We start from the raw sequence: 15,000 nt of genomic DNA, 5'->3' as shown, positions 1-15,000 counted from the left end.
AAATATACTTTTGATATGTTTTCAGTAGATTTACAATGTGTCAGTGCCATGAAAATGCACAATAAATATATCAAGAGTATATTGTAATACTCTTGTATAATGTTCTGCTATACTATATTGTTATTTCATATGTACTGTATATATAACTTCAGCACTACTGTACACACTATACTGGCTGCATGTACCCGTCATGCTCGGCTCTCTAGTGTCCCTACATATAGGGCAATCCTCCCAACATTTAGGATTTGATTGATTGATTGATTGTTGTACTGATCGTGTATGTTTCACTTTTACTAGTGCCATGTGCAATATTAAGTGTGTTATCAGTATACTTTACTAGTGCTATGTATGTGCAATGCTAATGTATTACCAGTATACTGAAGGTTGATTTGCTTTTTACGGGTTTTTCCCGCATGTTGAATGTATTTCTGTGCAAGGCCATTAAAATGAATGAAATTAACAGCAAGTTTTCGAGGAAAGATTCTATTGATGAGCTCAGTCATTTTATACGGCATCAGAATCACTAAACTGATAACATGTTACTTATACAGAAAACGTAAACCCCTAACTCTAACCCTCAAAATAAAATGTCCTCCCCAACCCCCCTATTCAAACCACAACCAATAACATGATAGATAGATAGATAAATAAATAAATAAAATACAATTAAAATATAACAATTTGTTCACTAAAAGGCAAATGAGGTTTTTGCAAAACTTTGTTCAAATTTCCTAATTAACGTTGATCATTTCCTAATTAACGTTGATTATATCTGTTCTTCTGTACTATCGATCACATTTTCCATCCATTGTTGACTACATTTGTATTTTATCTCCTGATGTTTCAGTTTGTAATTAATTTGGATTATTTCTGTACTTTATCTCATAATGCCCCATTAGAGCTCCACCCCTTTAATGCATAATGCCCCATTAGAGCTCCACCCCTTTAACCCTTTAATGCATAATGCCCCATTAGAGCTCCACCCCTTTAATGCATAATGCCCCATTAGAGCTCCACCCCTTTAACCCTTTAATGCATAATGCCCCATTAGAGCTCCACCCCTTTAACCCTTTAATGCATAATGCCCCATTAGAGCTCCACCCCTTTAATGCATAATGCCCCCTTAGAGCTCCACCCCTTTAACCCTTTAATGCATAATGCCCCATTAGAGCTCCACCCCTTTAACCCTTTAATGCATAATGCCCCATTAGAGCTCCACCCCTTTAACCCTTTAATGCATAATGCCCCATTAGAGCTCCACCCCTTTAACCCTTTAATGCATAATGCCCCATTAGAGCTCCACCCCTTTAATGCATAATGCCCCATTAGAGCTCCACCCCTTTAACCCTTTAATGCATAATGCCCCCTTAGAGCTCCACCCCTTTAACCCTTTAATGCATAATCCCCCATTAGAGCTCCACCCCTTTAACCCTTTAATGCATAATGCCCCATTAGAGCTCCACCCCTTTAACCCTTTAATGCATAATGCCCCATTAGAGCTCCACCCCTTTAATGCATAATGCCCCATTAGAGCTCCACCCCTTTAACCCTTTAATGCATAATGCCCCATTAGAGCTCCACCCCTTTAACCCTTTAATGCATAATGCCCCATTAGAGCTCCACCCCTTTAATACATAATGCCCCATTAGAGCTCCACCCCTTTAATGCATAATGCCCCATTAGAGCTCCACCCCTTTAAAGTGCCAAGTGCCCCTTCCCTCCTTGCACCATCGATGTTGTGTGCTAAAAATAAATAAACAAATCTTAACAGGGAACAAATTATTCTCTACAGTGAAAGGGGCAATTGCTCTGTCACTCGGTTATCCCCTTTTTAGAGTTGAAAATGGTTTTACGTAAACTTACCGTGGACACAAAAAGTCACATGACGACTTCAGCTCCATTGCTGTGTCATATGTACCTGTGGTTTAACCTGCTGCTGAGTTTTACCTTGATCTTAATTTCTGTGTCTTCAAGGAAATTCAAATCACCCACTAGAGGGCGCATTTACTGCATGTTAGTTTAATCTTGAAACTGACATGGTTTAAGGAGACTAAACCATAGTTTGCAGTTTGCAGGATAGCTAGGAGACAGTCTATGCTCCATCATACCCCCCCCCCCCCCCCACACACACACACACACAGTTTTTTTTCAACAGTATTAACACTAAATCTTTGCTTGTTGAACAATTTTCTAAACATGTCTGTCTAACACCATGACCCCACACCAAGTCTGCCAAACCGTGCTCTAAGGCTTAGTGTTTGACACAGTTTTCAATTTCCTGCACTAATTCACCAGTAATGCACTAATTCACCAGTAATGCACTAATTCACCAGTAATGCACTAATTCACCAGTATTGCACTAATTCACCAGTATTGCACTCTCTCCTCACACGTGTACACACTCGTTACTTTACTGAGCGCCATCCAATCATTGGCAAGCACATCAGGAAGTATATATACTCAGAAGACAAAGGCAGGTTCTCCGTGCTTCTGCAGTTATGCCGCGATCTGGTGCAACCAGGCCAGGACAGATAGTGTATGAGTGTGTGTGTGTGTGTGTGTGTGCAACCAGGCCAGGACAGATAGTGTGTTAGAGGAAGATGTAGTATTTATTGATCTCCATGACGATCAGGACTCTGATGAAGATGTAGTATTTATCGATCTCCATGACGATCAGGACTCTGATGAAGATGTGTGTGTGTGTGTGTGTATGTGTGTGTGTGTGTGTGTGTGTGTGTGTGTGTGTGTGTGTGTTTGGGGTTAGGTGCCTTGCTCAAGTGTGTATGTGTGTGTGTGTGTGTGTGTGTGTGTGAGGGGTTAGGTGCTTTGCTCAAGGGCACTTCAGCCCTGGATGTGGGCATGGGAGAGCAGTGCTCAACCCCCCCCCCCCCCGCCCACATTTCTCCTGCTGGTTGGGGATAGAATAGCAACCCTACGGCTACAAGCTCCAAGCCCTAAGCAGTAGCCTCTTACTCTCAGAACTCTACACACAAATCCAAAAACACACACACAACAGGCAAAACCTCTCAATTCTCCTGAAATGAGAACACAAGCGCACACACACACACACACACACACACATACACTCACACACACACACACTCACACACACACACTCACACACACACACAGCTGTGTTTTGTTGGGTTTTATTCCTTCTCCTAACCCTATACTGTCACACACACACACACACACACACACACACACACACAGATGTCCTGGTCTGGGGGTTGGTCACACATCACCAGCGACTCCCACGAAACACAAAGGACGATGATCTCTGTGGAATTCTGTTCTACCTCTGCCGTCATAATTGTCATGTGTGTGTGTGTATGTGTATATATGTGTATGTGTGTGTGTCCCAGGAATCTGTGGTTTAGCTGCTAAAATTAAATCCTGTCACACACACACACACACACACACACACACACACACACACACACACACATACACACATTTGTTTTCATTATAAACAAACGCTGAAAAGAAATCAAAACAAAACTGCAGCCAAGGTTTGAGGTGCTCAACCAACCACACACACACACGCACGCACGTACGCACACACACACACACACACACACACACACACACACACACCTTGATTAGTTTACTGGGGTTTGTTCCTGGAGAATGATGAGCTTGCTCGCCAGCCAGTAGTTGTGACATCACATGTATGAATTGGGCCAGCGACGCCCACAAAACACAAAGAACGAGATGATCAGCCTCTGTGGAATTCTGCTCTTCCACTGCCGTCATCATAAGTGGCATGTGTGTGTGTGTCCCACCCAACAAGAGGATTTGGTTTAGAATTAAATCCTGCCATACTCACACATACACATTTATTTTTTATTATAAATCTGAATAAATAAGTAAATAAATAAATAAATAAATAAGTTCATTCGTGGCAGAACACACTTCGGCACCTCCCAGATTTGGACCAGCAAGTCTTGTCTTTAATCATTACGAAGTCTAATATCTAAATACTACATTTGAATAGTTAATAATCACTACCAAAGTATAACATTTAAGCATTTCATTGAAACAGTTTTTAATCACTAATATTAATCACACAGTCTAATATTTAATCTAAATCGCTTGTTAGTTTGTGTAGTTCATAGGCCTCAAACTCACACCCCGCGGACCGATATTTTACGGCCCTCTGCCTGAAATCGTAGCTTGGTGTAGGCTAGTGCGGTTCCCTGCCTGAAATCGTTGCTTGGTGTAGTGCGCCCCTCTGCCTGAAATCGTTGCTTGGTGTAGTGCGGGCCGCACGTTTCTTCTCTCATGCGTTTCATATTTTTAACTCTCAGGCTACCATACTGTAGCTCAGGCTCGTGACAACAACGCCAATTAGCAATTGTGTACCACGTTCCGCCCGCAACTTTCTGTCACAACAATAACGGAAATCGGCCCTTGAGGGTATTTTTTAATTGGTTAATTGGACATGGATTAAAACAGACGGTAGAAATACGGTGACAAATCTCATTTGTAGCTTACTCTCCACCGCTAGTTGCAAGACATCCAGAGCTTCGATTCAAGCACAAATTCGCGGCACAAAGTTTTCACAAACTAGCCCCGTCATTAGGCTACAAACTGCACGTAGAAGACTGTTCTCGTGTGATGAGGTCTTGGGTCTGTTATTCACATATTCTGATTCTGAAGGAGAATGTCTGCCTTTTAAAGATTATGATCGATCGTCTATTGACAGTGATCACGGCTTGTTTCGACCCTCTGCTCAACATACTGTAACTGCAGTGATTTGACCAGGCTTATTGTACACTAACCCACACACACACACACACACACACACACACACACTACATACACTCTACATACCTAGGCACTGATTTGACCAGGCTTATTGTACACTAGCATAGGAACTGATTTCACCAGGCTTATTGTACACTAGCATAGGCACTGATTTCACCAGGCTTATTGTACACTAGCAAAGGCTTTCTGGTTATTGTTGGTTTACATTTGACCAGTATCCTGTTCATTTCTTATGTGGGTGAAATGACAAAGAAGGAAAATGAAACTGCTCAGACATCCAGTATTTACGGAAAGGTGCATCATTCAAGGTGGTTGTCCTCCAGACATCATAATATGCTAATAAACTTCACTTCATGCTTCATAAACTTTTGCTCATACTCAAACATTTTCACATTTACAGTTGGACTTTCTGACCACTTTCAAGTCATGGCTTTTTAACCCTGTTGCCTAAAGTATGGCAAGTTTAAGTAAGTTCTGAAAGGAAGATATGTATTTATTGTTTGTTTCATGATTTGTTTTTATTCTAGAACACTGATGCGGCCCCCCCCCCAATCAGATGGCGTTGGCAACAGTGTGCCCCCCCCACCCCTCACGTGAGTTCTACTTATTTTAACATTTCATCTGAATCGCTTGTTAGTTTGTCTACTTATTTTAACATTTCATCTGAATCGCTTGTTAGTTTGTCTACTTATTTTAACATTTAATCTGAATCACTTGTTAGTTTGTCTAGTTTGTGTAGTTATTCTAATATTTATAATAGTTATTATTCTATCAGGGTCAGGCACACACGGACACACACACGCACACGCACACACACACACACACAGTCAGATGCCCTGGGTTGGGGTTTGGTCACACAGCATGTCAATCAATCTCTGTGGAATTCTATTCTTCCTCTTCCGTCATCAGAATCGGCACATGTGTGTGTGTGTGTGTGTATGTGTCTGTGTGTGTACCATGTGGGGTGGTGGACTGATTGACGTAAGTGTGTATGTGCGTGCGTGTCCAACGAGAGGAATCTGTGGTTTAGTTGCTAAAATTAGTCATACACACACACACACACACATTTGTTTTCATTATAAACAAATGCTGAAAAGAAATCAAAACAAGACTGCTTCCAGGGTTTCACACACACACACACACACACACACACACACACACACTCTCTCTCTCTCTCTCTCTCTCTCTCTCTCTCTCTCTCTCTCTCTCACACACACACACACACACACACACACACACACACACACACACACACACACACACACACTGTGATACCACTGTGAATGGTAGGATGGACACACACACACACACACACACACACACACACACACACACACAGATGATAAGGTTGTGGAGACTGGTTTATATGAGAAACGATTAATCTTGAGGCACACCTGATTGACACACCTGATTGACAGGAGTAGCTGGTGTGGGTCTGTCTGTAGAAACAACAAAGGATGTGATGGATGCCATGGCAACAGCACAACTAAACATAGTCACACACCCAATCTGTCCCATCTTCTCTTTTTTGCATTTAGTACTAGAACACTACATAAACACACACACACGCACATGCATACACACGCAAACACACACACACACACACACACACACACACACACATACATGAAACATATAAACACATACATACATACATGACACACATACACACACACACACATAAACACATACATATACACACACACGCACACACATACACACACACACACACATTATGTGTGAAAATAAACACACATTACACACACACACACACACACACACACACACATAAACACATACATACATGACACACATAAACACTTACATGTACATACATTATGTATACCAATAAACACACAGACACGCACACACACATACACACACACACATTGTGTGTGAAAATAAACACACATTACACATAAACACATACATACATTATGTATACAAATAAACACACACACACACACACATACACATTATGTATGAAAATAAACACATACAATACATTGCACATAAACAAATACATAACATCATGTTTACACATAAACACAAACATACATGAAACACATAAATGCTTACATGTTTGTACATACATTATGTATACCAATAAACACACACACACACACACACACACACATTATGTAGTATGAAAATAAACACATACAATACATGACACACAAACAAATACATAACAATATGTTTACACATAAACACATACAATACATTTCACATAAACAAATGCATAACTGCTCAAGTTCACACATAAATGCACAAATAATATTATGCACAATTGTGTATGTTGCCCAAGACATATTAACAGCACACACAATTACACATAGATATTCATGACATCACAATTACACACACATATTAACACACACGTATTAATGTGCACATATTAACACGCACAATTACATACACATATTAACACACACGTATTAATGCACATATTAACACACACGTATTAATGCACATATTAACACACACGTATTAATGCACACATATTAACACGCACGTATTAATGCACATATTAACACACACGTATTAATGCACACATATTAACACGCACGTATTAATGCACATATTAACACACACGTATTAATGCACACATATTAACATGCATGTACACATAGTAACACGCACAATTACACACACATATTAACACACACGTATTAATGCACACATATTAACATGCACAATTACACACACACACACACAAACATATTAACACACACGTATTAACACACACATATTAACACACACATATTAAAACACACACGTATTAATGCACACATATTAACATGCACAATTACACACACACACACACAAACATATTAACACACACATATTAACACACACATATTAACACACACGTATTAACACACACATATTAACACACACACACGTATTAATGCACACATATTAACACACACATATTAACACACACATATTAACACGCACAATTACATAACAGAATTTCATGCGAACCAGAGTGCATCATAGGATTTGATTATGAGGGCGGGGTTTCGTGTGATTGACTTATTGACGTACTGTATGACAGATGACATGTGAGAGGCAGGATGCACACACACACACACACACACACACACACACACACACACACGCTGGCAGGGGTGTGAAGACAGGTGTGTCTGTCATGAGCCACACCTGAGGTGAGATATTTAAGAGACCCGCATCATCCCAGCCACCATGAGACCAGTCACACAGACACACACACACACACAGCACTACAGAGAGACGCTTCAGAGACGCTTCAATTAGAGAGACTTTCAGCATGAGTGTGTGGAACGCTGTGTGTGTGATCGTGGTCTTACTCCTCGGAGCCCAAGGTAGGAAATACGGCGTGTGTGTGTGTGTGTGTGTGTGTGTGTGTATGTGTGTAGTATATGGTATTGATGATATATACAGTGTGGTGTATATCTATCTATCTATTTATTTATCTTATCTGTGTGCGTGTGTGTGTGTGTGTACTGTATATGCCCTGCGTCATGCTGTAGTTTATTGATCTGTGTGTGTGTACTGTATGCTCTGTGTCATGCTGTAGTTTATTGATCTGTGTGTGTGTGTGTGGGTGACGCAGATGTAATGCGTAGCTGCCATATAGCCCCTATAGGTGACGCAGATTTAATGCGTAGCCGCTGTAGGTGACGCAGATTTAATGCGTAGCTGCCATATAGCCCCTGTAGGTTACACAGCGGCTGCAGATTATGTTGTGTATAACATCAGGGTGTGTGTGTGTGTGTGTGTGTGTGTGTGTGTGTGTGCGCGAATGACATAACATGAGGTATCTTTGTTAAAGAAGTAGAAGGGTTAATCTCATGTCCACCCTGCAATTAATCCTGACCTTACACACACACACACACACACACACACACACACACACACACACACACCAGTGTTGTCATATGGATCAGGGGTGTGTCTGATTGAACCCACCTGTGCTGGAATTTTGTGATTCATCTTGAAGCACACCTGAGTGGAGAGACAGGTGTAGCTGGTCGCGCTCTCTCTCTCTCTCTCTCTCTCTCGCTCTCTCTTTCGCTCTCTTTTAATTCTTTAATCATTCAATCCTTTTCTCTTTTTTACAGATACTTCAGCACAATTGGATGGTGAGAGCACATTTAATACTGTAACACTGTTTATACATAAACACACTCATTACATTATGTACACATAAACACATACAACATACACATTCATAACATTATGCATACAAATAAACATACATAACATTATGTTCGCACATAAACACATACATTATTAATATATATAATATAAACCCTTACATTACACATCATGTATGTACAAGAATGTATGTATTTATGAGTACATAATGTAATTTGAGTTAAGTGTGATTATTAGGAGTTTAGTGTGATTATGAGGAGTGAGTTTAATGTGACTATGAGGAGTGAGTTTAATGTGACTATGAGGAGTGAGTTTAGTGTGACTATGAGGAGTGAGTTTAGTGTGACTATGAGGAGTGAGTTTAGTGTGATTATGAGGAGTGAGTTTAGTGTTTCCTTCTTCCTGTCTAGTGTGCGGGCAGGCGCCCCTCAACACGCGTATTGTGGGCGGAGAAGACGCACCGGAGGGGGCGTGGCCATGGCAGGTCAGTCTCCAACGTGACGGAAGCCACTTCTGCGGAGGAGCCCTCATCAACAAGGAATGGGTTCTGACCGCCGCCCACTGCTTAAACGAGTACGCCTCAGTGCCTCATTACACAACACTCTACACTATTTAGCCATTTCTGATTGGATAAGACAACACTCTACACTATTTATCCATTTCTGATTGGATAAGACAACACTCTACACTATTTAGCCATTTCTGATTGGATAAGACAACACTCTACGCTATTTAACTATTTCTGATTGGCTAAGAGTACGAGTGAAGTATTACTTTGTTACTCTACAACACTGCAACGTGAACATTCATTTCATTCAAAGCGAGAGAGCAGCAACTCAATGACATCACAGTGATTTTATGACATCACATTTGAGAGAGAACGTGGGGTAAACAAAGAGTCGGTGAATGTTTCATTTCATATGAGATGTACAGATGAGTAAGCAGGCTGTACGGATTAGGCTACTGTAAACTACAGATTAGGCTACTGTAAACTACAGACTAGGCTACTGTAAACTACAGATTAGGCTACTGTAAACTACAGACTAGGCTACTGTAAGGTACAGATTAGGCTACTGTAAACTACAGACTAGGCTACTGTAAACTACAGATTAGGCTACTGTAAACTACAGATTAGGCTACTGTAAGGTACAGATTAGGCTACTGTAAACTACAGATTAGGCTACTGTAAACTACAGATTAGGCTACTGTAAACTACAGACTAGGCTACTGTAAACTACAGATTAGGCTACTGTAAACTACAGATTAGGCTACTGTAAGGTACAGATTAGGCTACTGTAAACTACAGATTAGGCTACTGTAAACTACAGATTAGGCTACTGTGTGCACACACAGCGTCTCACTGAACTTGACTGAGTTGTAACTTGACTCTTGAGAGCTGCTGTGTTGTTTGGCGAGGGGAAACGCCAAGGCGGAGATTGTTGTGGTCGGGATGAACAAATAAGAATAAACGGTAGAAAACACACTTCTGTGTCTAAATGAAATGAGTCGTAATGGAGTGTGTGTGTGTAAAGTGTGTGTGTGCTTCATTATCTCCATAGCAACACAGCCACGTCAGGTCTGCAGGTGATCCTGGGGATGCACAACCAATCCACGTCCAGCTCCGACCAGGTGGTGAGAAGCGTTGCCGAGGTGATCCTCCACCCGAGCTACAACCACACGAGCAGCAATAACGACGTGGCCCTGCTGCACCTGGCCTCCTCCGTCAGCTTCTCCGCCCGCGTGCGCCCCGCCTGCCTGGCCTCCGGGGGCAGCACCATCAGCGTCGGCACACCCACCTGGGTAGCAGGGTGGGGCAGCGTCAGGATGGGGGGTGAGCACACACACACACACACACACACACACACACACACACACACACACACACACACACACACACACACACACTTCCATAAGCAGATGTGTATTAATTCACCTGCAAACACCCTCTCTGGAATTGCAAACACACCAGATTTCAATAAGTGTCATATGCTTTTGATCTGAAATGTGTGTGTGTGTGTGTGTGTGTGTGTGTGTGTGTGTGTGTGTGTGTGCGTGCGTGTGTGTGTGTGTGTGTAGAGCCGCTGCCTGCCCCAGGGACGCTGCAGGAGGTGGAGGTCCCGGTGGTGTCGCAGGCGGACTGTGCGGCGGCCTATAAGGGCTACACCATCACCATCAACAACAACATGATCTGCGCCGGGTACCTGGGACAGGGGGGCAAGGATGCATGCCAGGTGAGCACACACACACACACACACACTACATACACTCTACACACACACACACTACACACACACACACACACTACATACACTGGGACAGAGTGTGTGTTCTAACATGTCATTGTGTTCTAACGTGTGTGTGTGTGTGTGTGTGTGTGTGTGTGTGTGTGTGTTGCAGGGAGACTCTGGCGGGGCGATGGTGAGTAAGCAGGGCTCGGTGTGGGTGGGGGTGGGCGTGGTGAGCTTCGGTATCGGCTGTGCGGAGGCCCAGTACCCGGGTGTGTATGCGCGCGTGTCTCAGTACCAGAGCTGGATCAACACACACATCACCAGCGACCAGCCGGGATACGTCCAGATCAGCAGCATCACGGTGCAGACCAACGCCGCACACACACACACACCCCTGCTGCTCACACTGCCCCTCCTGCTCACACTCCCACTCCTCCACTGATTGGCCAGCTCTCCACAGGCCCCTCCCACCCCTCCACTGATTGGCCAGCTCTCCCCAGGCCCCTCCCACATACTGGGCGGGGCTTCTCTACTCAGGCCACTCCTCCAAATGAAGGCATCATCTTCTTCCTGGAATGTAAAAGGAGACACAAATGAAGACTTATGTACATGCATGTATATGAAGGGGAACATGGAATTCTGGGAAATGTAGTCTCTCAGAACAGAACCGTGGCAGTCATGTTTACAGAATTTTTAGTCTCTGATTGTTCATCTTTTATTTAAATATTTATATCTGAACTGTTATTGCACTGTAATTTATATGCCTTTATATAACCTCATACTGTATGTCTTTTATTTGGGCAAGTCTGTATTTCAGTCAAATCTTCATGTGTGACACGAATGGAAGCTGTAGAACGTATACTGTATATATATATATCCTGTAGAACGTATATATATATCCTTTACAGAGAGAATGCATGTAGCTGTGGCAGAGCATTAAACAAATCCACCCTGTGAGAGAGAGTGTGTGTGTGTAGTATATGGTGTTGATGTGTGAAAGAGTGTGTGTATGTGTTTGTGTGTGTATAGTATATGGTGTTGATGTGTGAAAGAGTGTGTGTATAGTATATGGTGTTGTGTGTGTGTGTGTGTATAGTATATGGTGTTGATGTGTGAGTGTGTGTGTGTGTGTATAGCATATGGTGTTGATGTGAGAAAGAGTGTGTGTGTGTATAGTATATGGTGTTGATGTGTGAAAGAGTGTGTGCATAGTATATGGTGTTGATGTGTGAAAGAGTGTGTGTGTGTGTGTATAGTATATGGTGTCGATGTGTGTGAGTGTGTGTATAGTAGATAGTGTTGATGTGTGTGTGTGTATAGTATATGGTGTTGATGTGTGAAAGAGAGTGTGCATAGTATATGGTGTTGATGTGTGAAAGAGTGTGTGTGTGTGTGTGTGTGTGTGTATAGTATATGGTGTTGATGTGTGTGAGTGTGTGTATAGTAGATAGTGTTGATGTGTGTGTGTGTGTGTATAGTATATGGTGTTGATGTGTGAGTGTGTGTGTAGTATATGGTGTTGATGTATGAGTGTGTGTATAGTATATGGTGTTGATGTGTGAGTGTGTGTGTGTAGTATATATGGTGTTGATGTGTGAAAGAGTGTGTGTGTATGAGTGTGTGTGTATAGTAGGTGTTGATGTGTGATAGAGTGTGTGTGTGTGTGTATAGTATATGGTATTGATGTCCCTGCTGAAAAAAACAGCAAGAAACCAGCTTAGGCAGGTAGCTGGTTTTAGCTGGTCATTGCTGTTTTTTTTCCAGCTATTGCTGGTCTTTGCTGGTGTAGCTGGTTAGGCCACCAGCTAGACATGCTGGCGTGACCATCTGAGGATGCTGGTCGTGCTGGTGTGACCAGCCTGTCGTGTGGGATACAGCTGGTTTAAGATGGTCATGCTGGTGACCAGCCTGTCAAGCTTGACAAAGATGGTCAAGCTGGTTTGCTAGAATGACCAACATAAGCTGGCGTGGCCAGTAAAAACCAGCAATGTAGACCAGCAACACCAACTAAAATGACCAGCTGGAGGTTGGGGACCACTAGTTGGGAGACCACTGCTCTACATGATCTGAAGAACAAACTGCCTTAAAAACGACTACAATTTCTGTTCACTTCTAAGCTGTTTCATAAAGCCAGAATGTTCATGCTACAGAAACATATTTTTGAGGCATGTCTATAATTTGTCTTCTGGCCAAAAAAATAAAAGATGAATGCACATCTTCCTTGTGAGTGTGTATGTGTATGTATGGCCCTTTCCGAAACGGATCCCTACTCACTTCGACTCGGTTAGCGAGTGAACTTCCTTTTCAAGTCCACTCGTGGGTGCGGAGAACACTCGCATTTGAAGGGTTAGGGGGTTAAAACAGCGCTACATTTCGGATGCGCTTGAAGGGAGAAGGAAGTTGACGTCATATTCGTTTTCATAGAAATTATGAAGCCAATATATATGAAAACGCCAATTAAGATGTTCTGGACACCCTTATGTATTAGGATATACATCCATCTTCTCTCCTTTCATTACTATGAGTGAGGAGTTGCATTTTATGCTTTATTTAACATCAAATTATAAAAGTGCTGTAAATGCGACCTGCACATGTGTTTAAATATTACAGCCTACTTCTGTACGATCTTGCACCTTTTACTGAGTATCAAACTGAACATGAGTTGTTACAATGTAGCTTAAATCACGCTTTTGTCTGTAAATGCCGTCATACGGACCAAAATACAACTGGCAGGGAGATTCACGAGCTGCACGAACACTTGAAAACGGTTGCACCTGCGTTTCAAGACCGCATCCATGCAGACTTGCTCCTGGAGGCGTGGTAGCCCCTCTCCCTAGGCACTTCACTCGACCCAAAATTCGTTTCGGATGATACTCAATGTGGCGGACCCTCGCGTGAACGCGCAAACGAAGTGGAAGTGTGTAGGACTAGGGTTTAGGGGCTGGTTTCGGAAAGGGCCAACGTGTGTTTGTGATATAAGAGGGCTGAATGAACGTTGAGAAGTTCACCTCGTAACTAGCAATTCTTTGTCCTAATTAGCCTTTAGCCATTAGCCTACACAATGTGTGTGTGTGTGTGTGTGTGTGTGAGAGATATTCTTCATTAGCCTTTTGCTCAGCAAAACACCAGCACATGTGTGTGTGTGAGAGAGAGAGAGAGAGTTTTTGTGTGTGCAGGAGCTATTTCCCAGAGGGGATCAATAAAGTATCTCTGTGTGTGTGTGTGTGTGTGTGTGTGTGTGTGTGTGTGTGCGCGCGCGCGTATAGTGTGTGTGTTGCAAACTACTGGCACTACTACTGCTTGTTGTCTATGGGGACTATTTTCAGATGCTGCGTACGATATCACTGCGTCTATGGTACGTTTGCAAGTTGCCTTGATTATTACGCCAGATGAGAGTGAAGTTCCATGTCAAATCAGCCTAGAAAAACGGCAGGTTTCATTTTCAGTTGGTCTTATTGCACTTTCTAACTTGAGAGGAGACACGTTTTAAATGGGAAAATTACCAGAAATCTTGGTCACTTTTAAACATGAAGCTAGCAGGCGAGAAGCTAATGGTCTAATCCGATTCAATGATCTATGCTAGGCTGAAGCTAAAAGTTGTATCGCCAGACTCACAGAATGGCTGGATGAACGGGAGCAAGGTAAATATCGATTGTTTTGCTCGAGGGGAGGTGGAAAATGAGCGTATTTCCAAAAATGGCGGAATATCCCTTTAAATATACTTATACAATCAAATTTCTTCAAACAAATAACATTCTGTTTGTATACTTGCTTCATGAAATAACATCACATAGACAATATGTGAAATATATTCTTCATTTTTCTTAAAATGTGTCATTATAGCCCTAAATGTACA

At 42.3% G+C, this 15,000-nt stretch overlaps 2 protein-coding genes across 2 annotated transcripts in view; both read left to right on the top strand.

Moving 5' to 3' along the window:
- zgc:123295 (uncharacterized protein LOC641564 homolog) overlaps positions 1–460 on the top strand; it is an 8,843-nt gene extending 8,383 nt beyond the window's left edge. Inside the window, exon 6 of the mRNA XM_062526671.1 lies at positions 1–460. This exon is cut by the window's left edge and continues 520 nt beyond it. The gene's annotated coding sequence lies outside the window, so the exon portion shown is untranslated.
- Positions 461–7,997: 7,537 nt separating this feature from the next.
- Positions 7,998–12,247, top strand: LOC134070350 (serine protease 33-like). The gene is made up of 6 exons (XM_062526672.1): positions 7,998–8,120; positions 8,880–8,900; positions 9,327–9,489; positions 10,476–10,747; positions 10,993–11,147; positions 11,314–12,247. Exons 1-6 carry the CDS (start codon positions 8,066–8,068, stop codon positions 11,584–11,586), a joined length of 939 nt encoding a protein of 312 aa, XP_062382656.1. The 5' UTR covers positions 7,998–8,065; the 3' UTR covers positions 11,587–12,247.
- Positions 12,248–15,000: the final 2,753 nt, after the last annotated feature.

This window comes from Sardina pilchardus, chromosome 22 (assembly GCF_963854185.1).
Source record: "Sardina pilchardus chromosome 22, fSarPil1.1, whole genome shotgun sequence".
Lineage (NCBI taxonomy): Eukaryota > Metazoa > Chordata > Actinopteri > Clupeiformes > Clupeidae > Sardina > Sardina pilchardus.
Note: the sequence above shows the minus strand (reverse complement) of the source record. Positions and strands in the feature narration are given on the sequence as shown.

Coding starts and splice junctions, on each gene's coding strand:
- LOC134070350 (XM_062526672.1), top strand. CDS start 8,066: ATGAGTGTGTGGAACGCTGTGTGTGTGATCGTGGTCTTACTCCTCGGA. Junction 8,121..8,879: donor CTTACTCCTCGGAGCCCAAG/GTAGGAAATACG, acceptor TCTTTTTTACAG/ATACTTCAGCACAATTGGAT. Junction 10,748..10,992: donor GGGCAGCGTCAGGATGGGGG/GTGAGCACACAC, acceptor GTGTGTGTGTAG/AGCCGCTGCCTGCCCCAGGG.